The sequence below is a fragment of the Trachurus japonicus genome, chromosome 12 (assembly GCF_045865225.1).
Source record: "Trachurus japonicus isolate A0001 chromosome 12, Traja_1.0".
In the NCBI taxonomy this organism is placed as follows: domain Eukaryota; kingdom Metazoa; phylum Chordata; class Actinopteri; order Carangiformes; family Carangidae; genus Trachurus; species Trachurus japonicus.
Window position 1 is genome coordinate 16474576 of NC_140918.1, and position 21340 is coordinate 16495915.

At 41.8% G+C, this 21340-nt stretch overlaps 2 protein-coding genes across 4 annotated transcripts; both read left to right on the top strand.

Moving 5' to 3' along the window:
* The first annotated feature begins 8 nt into the window (after positions 1 to 8).
* On the top strand, positions 9 to 12460 carry osbp2a (oxysterol binding protein 2a). Its single transcript, XM_085793548.1, has 14 exons — positions 9 to 227; positions 1080 to 1285; positions 4898 to 5148; positions 5277 to 5445; positions 6294 to 6414; positions 6519 to 6585; positions 6707 to 6844; positions 6970 to 7215; positions 7360 to 7480; positions 7876 to 7979; positions 8225 to 8320; positions 8782 to 8966; positions 9089 to 9309; positions 9928 to 12460. The coding sequence occupies exons 1-14, from the start codon at positions 67 to 69 to the stop codon at positions 10065 to 10067; spliced, it is 2226 nt and encodes a 741-aa protein (XP_085649674.1). The 5' UTR covers positions 9 to 66; the 3' UTR covers positions 10068 to 12460.
* A 749-nt stretch (positions 12461 to 13209) lies between these two features.
* Positions 13210 to 17933, top strand: slc35e4 (solute carrier family 35 member E4). 3 transcript variants are annotated; one of them, XM_085793556.1, is made up of 3 exons: positions 13210 to 13444; positions 15018 to 15664; positions 17363 to 17933. In XM_085793556.1, the coding sequence occupies exons 1-3, from the start codon at positions 13323 to 13325 to the stop codon at positions 17893 to 17895; spliced, it is 1302 nt and encodes a 433-aa protein (XP_085649682.1). In that variant the 5' UTR covers positions 13210 to 13322; the 3' UTR covers positions 17896 to 17933. The 3 variants fall into 3 exon arrangements, with proteins under 3 accessions (XP_085649682.1, XP_085649683.1, XP_085649684.1); XM_085793557.1 differs by lacking the exon at positions 13210 to 13444 and adding an exon at positions 13905 to 14009; XM_085793558.1 differs by lacking the exon at positions 13210 to 13444 and adding an exon at positions 14060 to 14339.
* The last annotated feature ends 3407 nt before the right edge of the window (positions 17934 to 21340 follow it).

Consider the following 21340-nt stretch of genomic DNA (forward strand, 5'->3'; position numbering starts at 1 on the left):
AACTCTCCGACTCCAACTGCACCGCGGCGACTCTGCGTCCGTCCGGGACAGAGCAGAGCAGAGGAAATGAACGAGCTGGTGAAGAGTTTGCCCTCCCCGACTCTCCCGGGGCTCCACCTGCCGTGTCTGGACGCCTGCAAGGGCTGGCTCTTTAAATGGACCAACTACCTGAAGGGCTACCAGCGGCGGTGGTTCGTGCTCAGTAACGGCCTGCTGTCCTACTACAGGTGACGGTAACTCTCCGGGACACTGTGGAGGGAGGAGTAGCTGGTCTCGGCTCCGTTTTGACGCTATTTATACTTATAACATGAACAATGCATGAATACACTTATTACATCCATGTTGGTAGATCTGTGTTGTGATGAAAATGTGTATATTGTACGTGTTACTGTAGATTAAACTTTTTTCTCCGGTCGGATGAGGGAGTGCCCCGAGTGATGATGACGATGATGATGCCAATTAAGCAACAGCAAAACCACCTGAGTCATAGAGATGAGAAATTACGATTTGCTATTAATTATGATGTCACTTTACAGCTACATCCTGTGTCTTGTAATATTTTGACCCATTTCGTGATGATTTCATACAATAATTTAATAGAAACATCCTTATCTTAGTATTTTGTAGGGTAGCTTACTAGTTCAGTTTGAGATAGCAATGTGTTTTCACCATGGTTTTCACAAGCTAATAAATGACAAAGGAAGAACAAAACTCTATAAGTATGAAAGAAGAGCTTTGTACCTTATTTTATTTTATGTCATGAAATATAAAGTTAAAGGTAAAATATGTTTCTGCCACATTGTGCCTTATTTGTTATGTGTGTAGCCTATAACTGATATTTATAGGCTACCTGTTATCTAAATTTATGTGAGATAAGCAACAAATGGTGCAAAGCTTGAGAAAAGGCATCATCATTCAGGCTTCATTATTTATGGTGTTAGTTTACTCGCTATAAATACAGTAGCTTTTGTTAAATGGAGCACATACACATGAACCTGAGCAAAGGGACTGGAGTGTTTGTCTCCTTTTTGTCTGCTGTCTTAAACTAGTATTGACATCTTCATGCTGGTTTCCCTCAGGACACATGCAGAGATGGCACACACCTGCCGGGGAACCATTCCCTTAGCCACAGCACATATCGAGGTGGGTGACACCTGCCACATGGTGTTAACCAGTGGAGGCCGAAGCTACCACCTGAAAGCCACCTCCGAGGGGGAGTGTCAGCGCTGGGTGTCAGCTCTGCAGCAGGCCAAGGCCAACGCCACTCTCCTGATGCATCACTCAGGTAAGACTGACAGTTCAATGTGACCTGAATATATCATTATAATATTATCTTTGTACAAAGAAATCTTTTGAAAGCAGGAAAAGGCATGAAAAATGATCTTTTGGAACAATAGGTTAAAAATTGTTGTTCCCTTCAAGAAATGTCCCAGAACAAACTCTTAAAAAGAACAACATGTCTCACCTGAGAGAGACTGGGGTAGACAAACTAATTATAGCTGCAACCTGAATGCAGGCTCCTGCAACCAGGACCCATTTACCTAAATCTATTTTTCATTTCTGTATAGACTTTGTCAATGAGAGACCACATGAGGGCAGTGTTGTTCAACATGTTTTACAGTAATGCATAAATCTAGATTTAATCTTGTCATATAAAATGACTTATTCCTTAAGCTCTCATTCTTACAATGTTGGCTTTTTTCCATTGAATCCTGCACAATAATATAAATAATATAATATAATATAAATACATATGTGTTTCGTTCTTGATTCTGTCCTTTGAGACCTCTGTGTGCTGCTATCTTGTCCCTTTGTGGACGTTTTAAAGAACAAAGATGCGCAGTGAGGTTTTTCTCTCTCTCCCCCTCTCTCTTTCTCTCTCTCTCTCTTTCTCCCTCTTTTTTTTCACAAATGTGCACAAACACACATGCAGCTACCTCCTCCCTCCCACTCTGTCTCTCTTCTCCCTCCCTGTCTCCTTCGGTATGACGACAGTGAGAGCTGAATGAAATGACCTTCCTGTAGGCTCCTCCTCCCGTTCTGGTTGCAGGAGGGGTTAAAAAAAATAAAAAATAGAGAGAGAGAGAGAGAGAGAGAGAAAGAGAGCGGGAGGGCGTGAGGATTTTCATTGAAAATATTTTTCCACATACACTGTGGACAATAGGGAGACATGCGTGCTGCCTTTTCTATGAGTGTCACCTTGTAAGTAACACGTTTATTGTTATTTAACTGAGACTAAAGTCAGATTTGTAGTAAAAGACGTTTGCTTTCATGTTTGCATGCATGCGTCTGTGTTTGTAATTGTGTGCCATGTGTGTATGTTTGTGGAGTTTTTTTAAGTTTTGGGGTCACCAAATACTGTATTCTGTGCAAATGCCTGTAAATGCATTTATTGCATTTCTCTCACGGCTGAATAAGCTTGAAAGTTAACAAAATGGCAGCATTAAGTCAATGCAGAGCAGCAGAACAATAGTTCACAATCAGTCTCAGTCAAGTGTGTCACATATCTCGTGTTTGTTTGTGACTGACTGTGTTTTCCTCAGGGTTGTTACATAGAGCTGCTACAAGAATCATTTCTGAGGCGCGTGTGAAAATACCTTTTATTGATGAGTTAGAGGTTTGCACCTGCTTAATGCAAATCACTGTTTTCTGTTGCTCCGGCTGTATTCCTGTAGCGTCTGATGGTTATGGCAGTTGTGCCAGGTGTTTATGCTTTGTCTACCATTGTATGGCAAAGGACTGGTAGTGATTACAGCCGGAGGTTTTCCACCGTTGTGAAATTGTGTGTACAGCACAGTCCTTGTGTGTTTTGTCTATACTTCTTTTTTTTTTTGCAATTATATCAATCATAATTTTTGACATGGGTGTGTATATTAATATTCCACTAATCTATTGTCTTATTCCTTATAAGGAATATTGGTAATGCTCACTATTTCACACAGTTTTAAGCAGAATAACTGATGTGTTTTATGCATGTGCAAGCACAAACATATACTATAGGGTTTAGTGACAATAATAATAGCAGGGTAACTAAATTGGCTGAAAGTGGATTAGAACAGCAATAATTAAGAGGATGAAGTCTTCAGGCACCTTTTCTGTAAAAATCATAAATTGTGGCAAAAGTCAAACATCTCAAACAAACATTAAATATAGAGTTGAGAGTGAGTGTGAATCCAATTAAATGTTTGCAAGGAGGAGACGGTGAACAGTACAGCATGGTTGATCTGTGTTTCAGACGCTTACAGTGTATCCCCAGATTTTCAGCTGTAGCTCTCTCTTCCCACACTGTGTCCATATCGGTGCTCCCTCTATCACCTGTAGGTGTGTTTTCATGATTCAACGATGAGTCACCAATTTGTCTCAGACTCTCTAGTGTCTTGTGTGAAAAATAACTCAGTAGTACGCAGGACTTACTGAGGTGCCTTTCCGCTACATGTAAATTATTATTCCACGGACGTGTACTATCGCTGAAGGGGGAAGTGCAAATCTATAAAACATGTTGGGTGGCAAATGGACCAACATCTGAAATACATCAACTAGTGTCTTAACATCATTAGCACCATTAGCATTTAAGTCAAGTGAGATCCCTTTTCTCTCTACTGTATATGGGTCACGAAACTATTACAGATGCCAGAAGGATTTTCACCCTCATTTTTAATCTTCTTCTCCTGAGACATTGTTAATCCAGTTTGCCCTGATTGTTTTTATTTCTTTTCCCCTCTAATAGTGTGTAGTAGTTGGTCTCCCTGATTTGGTTCTCACAGGCAATGTAGACACTGGCCTAGATTCAGTAAACACGCTCAGGAGTTTGCAGAGTACAAATACAGTCTGTTTCTTTTAGCAGAAATAATGAAAAAATATTCTGACCTAGAAAAGTTCCTTCACATATGACGGAGGCAGTTATTTTACATGTTAAAGATGGTTTGTTTGTCTTGGCAGGAATAAGAAACCAGACAAGATCTATATTTGTACTGATGTAAATGAGGGTTACAAGGGCTGTTATATGACTTAAGGCAACCGTCTTCATAAACTGATGTCGTTTCACACTGAGAGGGTTTAATAGAGCATAGTTTGCCCTCTTACGCCCTATTGCCCTATTAAGTCTCGAGCCCTTTGGCAAGTCTATTTTTACAAATACGTAATATGCAGACAAGCACTATTTTAAGCCTAAAATTTGTCTAAGAGTCTAGTTAAGATCCCAAGAATTTGACTCTAGTTACACAAGATTGCTGCCGTTCCTATTTTACACAATGGTAAAGGCATTTTTGATTTTAATATTTCACTTTAATTTAACTTTAATCTTGCAGTGGAACAAGTACACAGAAAATGTTTTGTATAACTTTATCTAAAAAAAAAAACTGTGAAGCTAACAGGGTGAAATTGGATTGAACATAAACTACGTCATGTTTGAGATCTCCATAAATCGTTTTTATGTAACGGTGTCTGGTCAGCGGTCCGGTAGCCTCTCTGTTCTCCTTCCACAATCCTTGAGACTGATGGCTCAGCTCGGGCCAATAAGGGGGAGAGAGAGGGAAAGAGAGGAGGAAAGGGGTAGTGCGTCATCTTTTTTTCTCCCTCTCCTGCTAAAAATAACCCAGCCTCCTGATTGCACAGGATCACGTTTCCAAGGCAACAGTGTTCATTCACAGCTTTCCAGCCTTGTAGAGGAAGGGGTGTGCAGGATCTGGGTGTGAAGTGTTATTATCTTCCTCCATCCGTTCCCCACTAACACTCTCTGAATTCATCTCTAATTTTAGAGTATTTGAAATTTATTTTTCAGTTTGTTGGATGTGACATTCACTTCCTGTGTTCGGTTCACTACTGTTTATCATTTCACCACCATAAATATCTTAATTATGTAAACGTCATAATAACTTTTTCCTGTCTCTGTGTGAAGATGACTCTGGAGATGAAGGCCCTGTACCTCAGGAGGACCGTGCCCTAACCCAAGGGGTGCTCAAGACTCTGGCCAGCAAGCTAGACGACCTGAGCACCTGCAATGAGCTGATAGGAAAGCACGGCGCCGCTCTCCAGCGCTCCCTGAGCGAACTCGAGGATCTGCGTGGATCCGCCGACAGCACAGACAAAGTGAAAGCTGTTAATGAGCGAGCCACCCTGTTCCGCATCACCTCCAATGCTATGATCAATGTGAGTTCAGTTCACACTCCGAAAGCTTCGGCCAGAATATCATCGAATGATCAGCGGGCAAATGTGGGTTTTAATGAGGGGATGCAGCCTGAGGTCTCGTCCTTTGCTTTGTTGTGATCACACCCTAGGCTTGCCGTGACTTTCTGGACGTAGCAGAATCTCACAGCCGGAAGTGGCAAAAGGCTCTGCAGTATGAGAGAGAGCAGCGTCACCATCTGGAGGAGACCATCGAACAGTTAGCCAAACAGCACAACAGCTTAGAGAGGGCCTGGAGGGAGAATCCCAGCTCATACACAGGTGAGACACTTCACACTTGTCTCCCAGACGCTCCAGACGTCCTCCTCTGTATAGTGTTAAAGGCAAAGTGTGATCTCACAGTGTAAGGATATGGCCCTCTTCTGGCCAGTTGTAGTGATGCTTTTCTGCCACAGAAATGCAGCTCATTGAGTCTTACCTTATCATATTTCAGTTTTTAGTGCCTTTATCATCACAGGTTAGTGTTTCATTTTTGTCCAAATTGTCACATGAGAGAAATTACCAAAAAAAAAAGACAACTAAATTAGTGTTAGTTTTAGTTATTTGACAGCAGCATCTGTCAATCACTGGGGTAAAGGTTAATGCACAAGTGATCTGTATAGTAAGCTGCCTGTGACGTTCCATAGCATGTAATGTAAAGCTTCTTACATAACAAACATTACAGAGCTATAAATAGGCTAAACATCTACTGCTTTAATTACTCTCAAACATTTAAAGAATGTTAATCGAGTCTCAGTTGAAAGGTTGCAGGGTTATTCTGTTTTCTGTTCTGTTTAATGTCTAATAATGTTTAATCCAGCAGTGGTTTTTATAATCTTCCTATGAAATCAGATGTGGTTCAGGTAAAATGGGTAGAATGAGTTATGAATGTTTATGTTGATATTAAAATGGAATGAAATGAGTGTTGTACATGTAGAGATGTTTTTTAAGAAACATTTGAGAAAAAGTTCTCTTAATTTTTTCCGTGGCTGTATATGGTGACTCTGTCATCTGGCCATACCTTGTGCAGCAGCACTGCATTATGTATGATGATGTACATACTGTACTGCTGTTTATAGATGGAGGTCACACAGTTGAGCCCTCTGTTTGTCCCTTGTTTGCCGCTGTAGGTGCGGAGCGGTCTCAGGAGGGCGACGCGAGTGATGAAAATGATGACGCAGAATTCTTCGACGCCATGGAGGACTCCCCTGCATTCATAACTGTGACAGCGAGTGGAAACATACAGCATAAGTGAGACACCGTGTCTATAATAACCCCAGTGCTGTGTGCTACAGTACATCAATCAGCAGTACGACTGCTTTGAACTGCGTTTGATGTATGCTGCTTTCTTTCAGGCGCTCAGGGAGTAATCTGAGTATGATGAGTGGAGGAGTGCCCAATGACTGGACTCACAATGAGAACGTAGGTCCTCAGGATGCTGGTATTCATAAAAATACACAGAAACTATCAATTCACCTTGTCCTTTTGTTTATGTGTTTCAGTTTTCACACAAACTAAGGTTTTGTGTTTTGTGTTTGCTCAGGATACCTCAGGCACAAACCACATACAGCTACGAAGAACAAGACGCAGTCGTATTCCTGACAAACCAAATTACTCCCTCAATCTGTGGAGCATCATGAAGAACTGTATTGGAAAAGATCTGTCCAAGATACCCATGCCTGTAAATCAAAAACATACAAATTGTTTAATGATATCACATTGTAATTTGAATAAATGGGTACTTTACATGCGGAATTAACCCGGACCACTTTTATGAACCCCCTTTGTGTCTGTGTGTGACTGCAGGTAAACTTCAATGAACCGTTGTCGATGCTGCAGCGTCTGACTGAGGATCTGGAGTACAGCGAGCTTCTGGACCGGGCAGCGCGCTGCGACTCGTCCCTGGAGCAGCTGTGCCTGGTAGCTGCTTTTTCCGTCTCCTCCTACTCCACCACGGTCCATCGTACAGCCAAGCCCTTCAACCCTCTGCTGGGGGAGACGTACGAGCTGGACAGACTGGACGAGTATGGTTATCGCTCCATCTGTGAGCAGGTGGGACAAAAAAACAAACACACACATCCTTATATTTTACATGCATTTCACACACATAGATTGGCCATGTAGGAGAAAAACAAAAATAAAAACGCACTAGGATGTCTAAACTGTCTGACACCAGCCGATACCATTCGCTCACAGGTCAGTCATCACCCGCCAGCTGCTGCCCACCATGTCACGTCACAGCGAGGATGGACCCTGTGGCAGCATATCACTATAGATAGCAAGTTTCGTGGGAAATATATTTCAGTTGTGCCATTAGGTAAGAGCTTCAAATACTCTTGATATACGGTGGGGAAAATAATGTTTGATCCCCTGCTGACTTATGCCCTTATTTACCTAATCAAATGTAAATTAATTTATCATCTTTATATTATTTCTGGATTTTTTTGTTGATATTCTGTCTCTCTGTTAAAATAAACTTACCATAAAAACTATAGACTGTAAATTTCTTTGTAGGGGAGCAAACTTACAAAGTCAGAGGGGGATCAAATACTTATATTTCCCACTGTAATTCATGTTGTATTTTAGTATGCAGATTAATATGCACCATGTATATTCACACCAGATAACACAAATAATTTGCCATTTTGAAATCATTGTAAATGTTTTGTCATGATTTATGTAACGTTTGTGTTTTCCTCACCTGGACTGTAGGAAATATTCACCTGCAGTTTCACTCAAGTGGAAATCACTATGTGTGGAGCAAAGTGACATCAACGGTGCACAACATTATTGTAGGAAAACTCTGGATTGATCAGGTTTGTTTCCCTCCTTTAATTGTTAAAAACACAACAAAAATAGAAACAGTTCACTCCAAAAGACACCTAGTTTGGTTGCAGAAAGGAAATTACTGTTCAGAAATTGAATTTGCTTTTCATCAGTGTGTGTGTTTGTGTGTGTATGGCAGTTTGGTTTGTGTTTCAGAAGAAAGACATTTAGATCATAGTACACTTTAAGTCACAGCTGTTTTTCTCCCTGTCTCTCTATGTGTTGCTGTTGGCAGTCTGGGGATATTGACATTGTTAACAACACTACCAAGGACACCTGCCATCTCAAATTCTCTCCCTACAGCTATTTCTCCAGAGAAGTCCCACGTAAAGTACGTCTGTTGGATCTTTTCATTATTTAACAGAGAGCTTTCTTCTTTGTTGGATAATCTCCTTTAGATTTCATAGCGTTTAGAGTTTTACACTTGCCTGAAGGCGGATGTCTAAAACTGCACAAGCCTGAGTCAAAAATCTACAACACTGCACATCAATCATCTGTCTTGCCTAATATGTTCTTGTATGCTTGACTGTCACTATTGATCACCTTCAAGAGAGTTTACTGAGAGCTCTCAAGAACCAGCTCATCAGATGAGTGGAAAAACCCTAAAATATGTATATTAGCCTTTCAACTTTTGTTTTCGTATATATAGTACAATTTGAGACTTGTTAAATAAATTCAAATTAAAGTTTAAAAAACGAAGTCGTACTTGGCCGAGAATGTGTCTGCACCTTGTGGTCAGAATATGCACGTAACTGATCCCTTCCTGTGTGTCGTCTTCTCTGGTGTCTTTAGGTGACAGCAGTGGTGGAGGACAGAGAGGGCACGGCCCATTACATCCTGTCAGGAACCTGGGATGACAGGATGGAGAGCGCCAAAATAGTGGACAGGAGCCAAGGATGTGGAGGATCTGAAGGCAAACAAAAGACAGTTTATCAGACTCTTCAACCCAAACTCTTGTGGAAGAAATATCCTCTCCCGTATGTTTGTCTTATCTAAAACATAAAACATTTCTACCTCATCTTTCCTGATCTCTCCTGTCATGTTTTTCTACAGTATATGACCGTTTGTCTCAGTGTATTGTCTTTCTTTCACTCCCCAGGGAAAATGCAGAGAACATGCACTTTTTCTCCTCCCTGGCTCTGACTCTGAATGAACCAGAAGAGGGTGTTGCGCCCACCGACAGTCGTTTTCGGCCAGACCAGCGGCTTATGGAGGCGGGTCTGTGGGATGACGCAAACGGCCAGAAGCAAAGACTGGAGGAACGTCAGAGGCTGGAGAGGAAAAGAAAGGAGGCGCAAGCCAATCAGGCTCTGGAGGAGGGTGAGGACCAGGAAACTAACAAAAACAAGAAAGAGAAGTGGAGATTTACCTTTTTATATAGCATTGAAATTATCCTTATTAACAGTATGACAGATGGGTTGATCAGAATTAGATTCAGTATTTGAGGTCCATGCGCAAGATCTACAATGATCTTAATGTTATAATAATCACATATATATATATATATATGTTTTTTGTTTTTTTTAAAGTATATTTTTGGGGCTTTTTGCCTTCAATCGATAGTGTAGGGTTAGTAGTAGTAGTAATAGTAGTAGTAGTAGTAGTAGTAGTAGAGAGACAGGAAATGGGGAGGCAGAGAGAGGGAGAATGACATGCAGCAAAGGGCCGTCCGAGTCGGGATTCGATACGGGGCACCTGCTCTACCAACCAAGCTAAACAACACCCCATTAATCACACACTTTGAATCAAAATCAGAGCCTGTATTCTTGAAGTAAATATCAAAAACTGTCAATAAACCGAAGGTTGTAATTACAAACTTTTTTTGGGGGGTGAAACATTGACAGTATTTAATCACCTTTATCCGTATTATTCCTAATTTCCATATTGTCGTATTCTGCGAAATAGGAATTTATTCAAACAAATATCCTGTGTCATTAGGTCAAGATATCGAGGGTTACCAGCCGATGTGGTTTGAGAAGAGGACAGATGAAACAGGAGAAAGCACTTACGTCTACAGGGGCGGCTACTGGGAAGCCAAAGACAGACAGGACTGGAGTCAATCCCCTGAGATCTTCTAGGACAAAATCTCCTCTGATAACACATCATCAGGCAGGCTGAGCGGTCCCTCCTGATATATGGATACTCTGTGAGTTATGGACAGCTGTGTGGATGTGTGTGTGTGTGTGTGTGTGTGTGTGTGTGTGTATGGGTGTGTGTGAGCCAACAAGTGGAAGTCGCCCTCACTTCCAGAATTTCAAGCACAAATCAAGCTCCTGTTTCCAGTTACCTATCTACTCACTTCTGTTCTGTTATAGCTTGTGTTGTCAGTATGCATGGCCTCAGTCTGTGTGTGCGCTTCAGCAGGGAAATAATCTATCAGAGAACATGCAGAGTGTGTGTGAGGCTAAATTATTGACATATGCTCTTTGGAGAAATTGTTTCTGGAGCAAAAACACTTCTTTCACCGGGTGTATGCAAGGATAATTTGGGGGCAAGGAGGAGTGCCAGGAATGATTTGGTCCAGGCACTACATGTCTTTTTTTCCCTCAAAGCTGGAACAAAAACGTTGGCGGCGGGCTCTGACAGAGACAACTGGCTTTGAAAGGCCCAGAGCAGGAGGAGCTACTCCGCTGCACCAAGGCGCTTTCTCACAGCTGAACTTCATTTCCCCTTCGATTTTGTGGGATTTTGACTATTCTGTTTCTTGAAAACACACAAACTGTTTGCTGAAGGATCAGTCAGGCCTACAGTATAAGGAGCAGCTACTCAGCCATGGAAACCAAAGTAGATGTCTTTCTCTTTGGATGGACAACTACCTGAAAACACACACATTGTATAGGTAATTTTCTGCACATGATCTTAAAATTATGTTTCTGGTTGCATTAAAGGGACACTCCTCTGATTTTACACGTTAAAGCCAATTTACTTGCAGTGAAGACAACACAGCCTGTTGAGACAGTTGTGATATGTCTTTACTGGACCAAGAGCAGCTTTATTTACTCTAAGAAAAAAACAATATCAGTTCAAAAGATGAGACGAGTAATCTCATCTTGGATTTGTATAAATTTGTAACATACACTCTTTGTTACAAATTGAAGGTGCAAAATTTAAAAAGGCTTTGAGTGTCAAAGTAAAGATACCTTTGGAGTTGCATTATGGGAAATGTAGGATTCAGAATCTTTGGAGCTTGGTGCATATTATTGACCAAAAGTCGGGACGATTCTGCCTCTGGTACATCTGTTTGAACCACCCCTTAAAATGTGTCTCTCTTGCGTCTCTAAACTTTATAGAAGTGTGACTGTAAATCTACCACTTCAAACAGCTCGAGACGTAACCACTGAAGTATAAATCTACCAAGCTTGTATTGGGGGATTTTCTTCAGCAAGGGATTATATTGGTGCTTGATGGTAATTTTAGCCTTAATTGTGTAATGAAGTAGTAAGTCCCTTGTAACCATTGCATCCCAACTCTAAGATCCTGTACAGATTAAAGCAGTGTTGCTGGCTATTTTTTTTCTTTTTGAGGGCATTTAGACTTCAGGGTGAATTTTATTGTATCTTACTCAGAAAGAATATCAGGGTTTAGCATTTGGTAAGTAGCAAAAAACTTGCCCCCACCCACCCCATCCAAACAAGTTGAACTGGCTTGTTTCTATCTTAACAGTTGTGTTGCTTTGTTTGGGCATGTCAGCAATAACACGACTGCATGTTTTATGCAGCACAAAAAATACAGTACCCCCCACTAGCTCCTGAGCTGAGTCATGGTCATGATGAAATCTAATGCATACACATCTGTTCAGAGCTAGAAAATAACTGAGGAAAGGCTTAGTAATACACTTGCTAAGGTTTTTGTGTGCAAATAAGCTCGGATGTATATTAGTAGATATGCATTCTCCCAATAAACAATAATAAACTGCTTATTCATAGTTTTTAGCTTCCTGTGTATTGTAATAGGGCATGATGCACATGTATAACTGCCTGACTGGTTTTGGCCTGTATATAGCAAGAATATAATAGAAATAGAATCACCTCATTTATAACCACTGTAATGAACTATTGTTTCACATTACTTGAGCACTCATATTTTGGTCACTAGTTAAACTCTATTTGTGTATACATAATCTTAAATGAAGTCAAGATTGTATACCAGTTAATCTGATGTTGGGGAATTTAAATTATCAATACAAGTTTATAAGACATATAATATGATGCAAATAAGGTGTATAAAGCACAATGCTAATGTTTACCTGCAGGTAACGATACATGCTACTGTACATACAGTCAAAGATTTCCATGGCAAAGTATAGCTACGCATGGTTTTAGAGTGCTTAAGCACTTCTGTAGTGAGAAGCCTCTTCACCTAGCTAATTGTTTGTGGACTCTTGCTGAAACATGATGTGAATTCACCTTTTGTGCCCAATGGCCTCGAAAATTTTACATTTTTGAGCTCAAATAAAAACATAAAGCTGTCACCGTCCTGTTGTTTACTGTCAAGTCGGTGTTGTTCAAATCTTTCAACTCACAAGACACAGATGGCACAGAAAACATCCCTACAAACAGATCTGCCGCCATGATGCCTTGAGGCCAATGATATGTTTCTTCACCTAGGTGGATGCCAACTGCTGTCATGAGTGGAGAATAACAAACCAGACACCGGTAACTTCTCATCTGACAATAAATTACAGGCTTGCCAACTCACTAGACTTTCAGGCTAGACCTTCTGTAAACTCTAAATCATGACTGTACTCTATTTAGACCTACCACGTCCAGCCTTAAATGCCAACTCATCTGCTACACAGTACAGTCTAGATAATAGTTTTCCACACTCCATTGATAATGTACAGTACTTCTCCATAGTTGTTTTTCTGATCACTTTTCCTCAATGTAGAATTATAGGAAAATAAACCTGTATTCCCCCGTGTAGCTAAGCTCACAGCCAGTCATACATAATCACACTGAAATCTTAATTGTGTACATAAAGTTTACCCTGAAATATCGTGATCAACAAACTGCATCTCCTCTTTTTATAAATAAAAAATGGGAAGTTGAGCACTGAGACGAGTCTTGTTTATTGCACTGTTACTCTAAGTGGAACAACGAGCCTATGCATGTTTTATAGGAAATGGTTTGCATTTTTGCAAATGAAACCCGCCGGGCGCTACACCGCCAATTATAATAGGCACACAGTGTTTGTTTTTTTTCTGTGACATTTCACGCTTTTATGTTCAGCTGCAGACTCCAACGCGTCAGATCCTGCACACTTTTGAAGTTGCACTCAGTTTGCACCATTCACTGTGAATAAGCCGCCCATGAATGAGTGGCACTGCCCTTTAAATGGAGCAGCCAATGGTGCTGAAGTGCGCCTGCTCCGGCCTGGCTGACAGCTCCGCGACCGACCGACGGAGATTTGGGGGATGCTGCTGCCGGTGCTGTCAAGGTACTCGTCGACGAACAAGGTAAATACTAATAATCAAAACAAAGGAAACGACGAGGCTCTTGAGCCGTGTCAGACCCGGCCCGTGTCAGTCGTGTTGTCGGTGTCGTTTATGTAACTACTGAAAGCTAAAACACATCGTGACGTAACCGACGGTAACGGCTGCTGCCGCTGCCTTGTTTTGAAGCTAACGACCCAACGTTAGCTAACAGGCGCTGCCTCCCTCCGCGCAGTCTGATGCTGCGTTCGAGACAACTCAGAACTTCGGCATTTTTCCGACCTCCCATTTGGAAGGAAAACCTCATGTCGGAGTTCGCACTCGGGAAAGTCGGCGAACAGAAAAGTCTACCCCGACTTCTCCGAGAATCTGTTGTCTGAAGTTACACAACAACAACAACCACTCCGTCAATGGTAGCGAACGCTCTGAAGTCTGAAATCTGAGTTTTCAACTCGGGAGATCCCGAGTTCCGAGTTGTCTTGAACGCAGCATGAGTGCTGCTACCAGCTAGCGTTAGCATGAAGCCTGGAGAGCAGAGAGACAAGAGACAGCCGACTGGTGTCAAGTGACGGCTCGGTCCTCTGCAGAGGTCGGCTAACTTAACCCACCGTTCATGTTTTATTTTTTATTTATCAAACAAAAGCACTGTTCTGCTATTATTGTGTTAACTGTTGCCTCCCCCGGTGGTGGGTTTGTTTTATGGGAAGTGTCGTTAATTGATTGAAACGCGCTCATCATCCTTGACTGAATGAACCGCAGCTGTCCTGCTCTGTGTTCGTTTGGTGCAACAAGCGGACTTGTTGTTGTTGTTGTTGTTGTTATTGCTGTTTATTTGAACAACACAGCGAGCGGTCAGGATTTTCCTTCTGACCCAGTACTGGGAACTGGAATCACAAGATCTCCTCTGACTGGCAATTAGGTAAGCTGCTATTTAAAGACAGCAGAGAGAGTGGAGGAGGGAAAAAAAACATAACTCATGTGAACTGTTTGCGACGCTGGCTGTATTAGATTTATAATATTTAGTTACAGGCACATGCAGTACCTCCGTTTTCCCCCCGTGGTGTTTACTACCCTGCTGTGGTTTTGGTGCATCACACTGACTGAGTCGTCACCGTCAGTCCATTGCTGCATATCGAGGATAACCAATCCCCTCCGTCCCCGTCGTGGGGAAGCAAAGACGCCTAGTGTTTCCCATCCCGCCCTGAACAGCTCTCCTCTCCTCTGCTCTGCTCTCCTCTCCTCTGCTCTGCTCTCTTTTTCCTCGGAAGGTCGGTCTTCCTCCTGCTCCTCCTGCATATGTCATGTTTCCCTGCGCGCAAGGCACGTTACACAACCAGCCAGTCATGCAAAATAGAAACACGTGTCTATAGGCGGTGCTGAAATTTTTTTTTGCTGGTGTACTGACACAACAAAGACCGGGCGATCACACACACACACACACACCGCAGTGAAGGAGGAAACACAGCTGTGTAGCGCGGTTCCAGCACCTAAAAAAAAAGAAGATCGATCTGTTGTTGTTGTCATGAATGTGATTTGGAGATGAGAGGTTGTTGTTGTTGTTGTTGGCCTACGGATTCAACATGTGTTTGCCTTGCAGAGAGGACAATGATACGAACATGATCAACGCCGATGGCTTCTCAAAATGCGAGGCGACTCTCCAGGAGAGAAGCAGCAGCAGCAGCAGCAGCAGCAGCAGCAGCGGGAGGAAGAGGAGGCCACCCGCAGAGATGCTCCATCTGCTGTCCGCTGTCATTGTCTGGCTCGTGACGGGCACCACCATCTCCAGCCTCAACAAATGGATATTTGCCGTTTACAACTTCAGGTACCCTCTGCTACTGTCGGCTCTGCACATGCTCACAGCCATAGTGGTGGACTATGGGTTGATCAAACTGCGGGTGATCCGCCACAGAGGGGCCGGAGAGCAGGATCTGACCCCCGGCGCCAAATATAAGGTGTTCCTGTTGAGTCTGACGTTTTGTGCCAGCATCGCCTTCGGGAACATGGGTCTGAACTATGTCCAGCTGTCATTTGCACAAATGATCTACACCACCACTCCGCTCTTCACTCTGGCCATCTCCACACTCATCCTGGGCAAACAGCATCACATCCTCAAATACACGGCCATGATGCCCATCTGTCTGGGAGCCTCCTTCAGCATCATGGGAGAGGTCCAGTTCGATCAGACCGGCTGCTTCTTTGTGTTCGCAGCAACCATGTTGAGGGGTGTCAAGTCCATTCAGCAGAGTGAGTAGTACTCCTTTTACTCCTTTTAAATGACTTGTTAGTTAGGTTGTGTGTGTTTTTTCAGCCATAGAGAGAAACCCCTCAGTTAATTGCATGTATTTTTAAACTGGAAATCTCCTCACTCCACGGACATCAGAGGGTATTTCGGTGTTTTTCCCCCCGGGACACCGCAGCAGTCTGCGGTCCGTCCTGGAACTTTTTAGTGACTGGGTGACTCACTCTTTAGTCCAGTAACACACCCGCACATTAGCGTGGTATGTCACAGTGGCGTATTTTCTGGTTTCCTAGGAAACACAATACAAACATCAATGTGTGTGAATGAGTTAGAGCAGGTGGAGTTTTGAGGACACGCTGATCTGCTGTGTCTGAAACTTTCACTTCATTGTAAGCCAAGAAAAACATTCAGAGAAACAGAACTTTTTTTTGTTTGTTTTTTCTTCAAATTAACAAAGGAGTTTTTAGTCACCCTTTCACAAGCCAATGAATTCAATGTGCATTTGTAGTTTCTCAGAATTGCCACCCATTTTTCTGTGAACTGCATTCGAGAAATTCCAAAACAAACTGAGAGGCCCAGACGTGCTGTTGAGTAACTGGTCAGAGCGGCTGCAGATGTTGTTTCCTCTAATGCTGCACGTAAAAAAAACAAAACACGATGTCCCCAGAAAAACTTTGACTCATATTTAGCCATTTAAGAATTATTGTTTCATTGTTGGTTGTCCTTGGAGATCAGTGAGTAGTTTATCCTGAAGGTATGAGGCAGTGTAGAGCTTTCATTACAATTACATTTATCCCATATGGTCCTCATTTATCTAATGTCCTGTGCTTTCAGGGGAGTTTTGTAGCAGGAATAGCATTAAAGTCGGTGTGTGCAGTGGATTAACATTATTAGTCTCCATGACATTGCAGCTGTCAGAAGGAAAGTCATGTGTTTATACTTTTTTTTTTTTTTTTTTTTTTTGAAGCCCCGTCTTTACATTTGTTACATAACACAAAAGCAGCTATTCAGGTTTGCTCAGAGGAATGTAATGCTACACACTTACTGTAGTCTGTACCTCTTAGTGCAGAGGGGTCACCTCATGGTTACATGGCCGAGCTTGTGACCAGAAGGTCGTCATTTGAAATACTCAAATGCTCTAATGTTAGTAAACTCTCAACGCTCAAGACTGCAGATGGGTTTAGAAGGTGTTTGCTTTATTAAATAAACACACAGGTGCGAAAGTCTTTGTCCTGCTTTTGCATTTGAAGCAGATTTTGAGAACTAGGTCCAGCAGAAGGAGTTTGCTGCAGTTTACTTTGACTGTTTATCACGAGTAAAAACCATTGTCGGGATCCAAACAAGCCAGACAATGTTGTCTCAAGTTTCAACAAGCTATTTTCATCCTCTCTCTCATTTGCTGTTGCTGTAATAGTCTCGTTAACAGGTACTTTTCTCTGACACATCTTGGCTGTGCATGTCTGTTTGCTTAAAGGTCACAGCCTCAGTCCTCACAGGTTTGGTTCTTGATGCCAATTAAGTGTTTACAGTGTGCGAACCGAACGGTCAGAGCTGCTTTAGCTCTCACTAAAACAGCCGTTGATTTAATAGGAGTTTCACTTCCCACATGTCCAGACATTGAGATCTTGCTTTTGTCTTCCCTCTAGGACTCTACCAGTACTGTCATGTTTGTAACTGACGTCTACATGTCTTTGTCTAATCAGGCATCTTACTCCAGGAGGAGAAAATCAACTCTGTGTTCCTGCTCTACCTGATGTCCATTCCCAGCTTCTGCATCTTGGCCGTGGCGGCTCTGGCCTTAGAGAACTGGGCCGTGCTGGAGTCGCCGCTGCATTACGACCGCCACCTGTGGGTCTTCATCCTGCTCAGCTGCCTGGGCTCGGTCATGTACAACCTGGCCAGCTGCTGCGTGATCACGCTCACCTCGGCCGTCACCCTGCATATCCTCGGCAACCTGAGCGTGGTCGGAAACCTGCTCCTGTCGCAGCTGCTCTTCGGCAGCGAACTCTCCGCCCTCAGCTGCGCCGGCGCCGTGCTGACGTTGTCCGGCATGCTCATCTATCAGAACTCAGAGTTCATCGTCAGCTACCTGGACGCACGCAAGGCCAAAGCCAAAGGGTCAGACCGGGTGGATTTTCACACCGCATGCGCAGAGGACTCGGACGAAGCTTGTGCATCCGAACCAACATATCATCAGCAGAGAACAGACGGCAAACAGGAAGACAAGATAGACTGAAACGTGAGGATGAAGGAGAGAATAAAATGTAGATGGGGGGGGGAAAAATACTAGAAATCCTGGCTCTGATTCTCTGTCCTTTGTGTCATTAAGTGGTCAAGAGCAGCAGAGGGAGTGTGACCTTATAAGGCCATTGTCACTGACAATGTGACAAATGTTTTTTTTTTTTTTGTTTTTTTACATTTTATTTAATTTTTTGGTAACACTTTATAATAAGTACAGTACATACTATTAAGCATTAATAAATACTGAATTCTTCATTTGTAACACATGAATATTCATTAGTATGTAGTTTATAACTATAGTTAGTGCTTATCAATGATGAGTAAAACATTTTAACTGTTTATAAACTACATACTAATGAGTATTCATGCATTATAAATGAAGAATTCAGTCTTTAATGCTTAATAGTGTTTACTTATTATAAAGTGTTAGCATTTTTTTAACTTCCTCACTGTGCCAATATATTTCTCCTCTGGTCACACAGAACTGATGTCTGTAGAGAGGAAAAGGTTGCCTTTATGTTTTGCGACGATGGTTAAATTCTCTCCTTCATCTGTAAATCACTCATCCATAGCCTATAGGGTTATATGCATGCATGAGCACACTAAACTGTTTGATACCTCATGAGGTATTCACACTGTCACTCGTACTACTCCACTGTGAAAAATGTTCTCATTTGTAGAGGGCTCTAATCGACGGTTTCGGGGTGGCGGTTGTGAATTTTAGTCGACTGCGGAGGGAGGCGCTCCGCCTCAAATTTGAATGAGCACTATTTGTATTAAAAGTATACATTAACGGTACTGTTACCTGACATTTACCTGGCCCAGTCATGGTAAGGGACTGGATTTTGGCAGCTTTTTTATTTTTCTTTGTTGGTATGTAAAGCAGGAAGCATGTTAAGGACACTGCAGTTGTTGCTGTTGTTGTAGGGCTAAAGCCTTTATTCAGAGGCAACGTTACAATGACGAACAAAGCCAACATTTCTGTGCAATGAGACGCCTCTTTTCCTCTACTGAAGCACATTTTTAATAAGAGGCCTGAGCTCTGTGTTTTGTCCTCCCCCCCCTCCCCTTATGAACCTTGATGTGGCTTCCCACTTCAGGCCTAGATTTTGTTCTCATACCAGCTTGAGAGGAAGATCTCTCTGTAGAATTAGTCCAATTATTTCCATCTTCTTCTACAACAGTACACTCACCGCGGCGTACCTCGATAATTAGGTTCAGGAGCTCTCTAAGGAGTGTCACTCAGCTTTAGCTGTCTTTTCCCTATGGAGGAAGATGAAAAAGGAGACTGAGCTGTCCTTTAAGGTTGTGTCTTAAATCCCAACCAATGTGGGTTTCATTTTTCCCTTTTTATGGGTGAGGTTTTTATAAAGTTGGTTTAGCAGCACATCTTTAAAAAAAAAAAAGAGAAAAAAAGAAAAACTGACCTCTGCTGGACAGTGTTGTGTTTTCTCTCAGTATTTGTCGGTATGCTTTTACTTTGTGACAAAACATATTTTATCCCCATTGTAATATTTATGTGGAAGAGAATATTTATTTTTGAAAGGGCATAGCAATCATTGGCTTTGTGATGCTGTCGACTTTGGTTCTCAAGTGTCTTGCACATTCATATGTGTAATATTGAACAGTGGTGTCTCCTGTACCTCTCCCTGTAGAGAAGAGTCGGGCGCATTAAGCAGAGAGGTGCGAACCGCTGCTCCCTCTGAAAGCGTTAAAACAACGTGGGTGTCTCTTTGTTTCACTTCCTCCTACATGTGTGCTATGACGAATGTTTACTAAGTTCTTTTTAGTCGTGTCACATTACAATACTGGTACTATCAGATATGATCAATGCTCACGTGCAGTTTGACCTCCCACACTATGACACATCAACGAAGCCATACAACAAGGTTTATTTGTGATACCTGTCATCTTCTGCATTTGTTGCCATAAGAATAACTGCAAGCAGGACTATACAAAGATGTTTTGATATATCACAGATCAGTGCCATTATATAAAATTATATTCTCCTGAGTGTCATTTCATATTGAAAATTAATATAAGAATCTAAACTACTTTTAATGATGCTGGAGTTAGTTTAAATTAATGAAATAAGATATGAAATGGTTTTATTTTTCAGTTTGATAATTGGCGGTGTTGGTTTAATATAGTCACCTCTGTTTTAAATATTATGTACAGCAGATGGTTTCACTGCTTTTTCATTACGGTATACCTCAACTGTTAAACACAACCTATAATGCCCCTGTGTTCGGTCATTACCGTAGTCATTTATAGACTGAGATCAAGCAGCTTTTCAACGATCACACTAAAACTGCTGCATGTGAAAGACTAATTTTATCGTTTCAGTAAAGTCATCTGTAACACCTGTCATTTTAAAATACAGATTTTATGGTCAGAATGGCCCCAGTGGCCTTTTTTTTTTATTTATTTTTTTTAGTTTTGTACTCAGTTAACCCCTCGCAGTCTTGTGTCAGTTCGGCAGGTTGAGCTGCTTGTTCTCATGGACATCATGTTGAGTATGTTATGGGTGTGGGGCAAAGCAACAGTTGCACTGACAGGGTATGAAGACGCTGCCTTCAAAGCCTATAGTTCCTGTGTACATACTGGTTTTGATTGTTTGCAAAGCTAGTTGGATGTAAATAGTTATTTTATTATATTTATGTATTTTCTAGTCATATGCGGCTGGTTTAAACTCTCCTGGTTTAAGAATGAAAACGATTGCCTCATGCCTTATTGGGACACACTGTAGAAGAGATTTGATTTGTCATTTCTTGTCAGATTGTTTGGTAATAACTTCCAACAGCAGCCATATAGGTGCTTCTGTTTAGAGGCAAATGTATGGGCGATTCATATATACATATTCTGCAATTGCTTGAATAAAAATAAACTGACTGGTACAATAAAAAAAATAAAATAACAAAACCAACCACCACACACTGAGTCAGTGTTGTTGCCTACATCAGATTATGTAACCCCACTCTGTGACACCTCCTGCATGTCTGAAGTCAGCTCTACACAGAAGTTAGTGTCCTGGACAGGAATTACATTGTAAAGCTGATGTTTATTCAAAAAAAAAAAAGAAAATGAAAATAATTAGTCATCATCCATCACTTGTGTCAGTTTCAGGGTCCTTTCCTCACTATGACAAGTCAAATACACCTGTGCCTGTCCAAAAAAAAAAGTCACACTGATATTTTGTTAGCCCGCCTTTAGCTTTGTTTATGGCACGCATTTGCTGTGGCATCGTTTCGATAAGCTTCTGCAATGTAACAACATTTATTTCCGTCCAGAGTTGCATTAATTTTTCAAAGATTCTCAGTGGGGTGAAGGTCTGGACTCTGTGGCGGCACATTGGACCACATTTCTTCCTTGAAGATGATGGTTCCTGCACTATTCTTCGAGTTTTTAATTATGCGTTGGACAGTTCTTAACTCAGTTTA

Coding starts and splice junctions, on each gene's coding strand:
- osbp2a (XM_085793548.1), top strand. CDS start 67: ATGAACGAGCTGGTGAAGAGTTTGCCCTCCCCGACTCTCCCGGGGCTC. Junction 5,446..6,293: donor GAATCCCAGCTCATACACAG/GTGAGACACTTC, acceptor TTGCCGCTGTAG/GTGCGGAGCGGTCTCAGGAG. Junction 6,415..6,518: donor AGTGGAAACATACAGCATAA/GTGAGACACCGT, acceptor GCTTTCTTTCAG/GCGCTCAGGGAGTAATCTGA.
- slc35e4 (XM_085793556.1), top strand. CDS start 13,323: ATGGAGCAGCCAATGGTGCTGAAGTGCGCCTGCTCCGGCCTGGCTGAC. Junction 13,445..15,017: donor GGTACTCGTCGACGAACAAG/GTAAATACTAAT, acceptor TTTGCCTTGCAG/AGAGGACAATGATACGAACA. Junction 15,665..17,362: donor TGTCAAGTCCATTCAGCAGA/GTGAGTAGTACT, acceptor TTGTCTAATCAG/GCATCTTACTCCAGGAGGAG.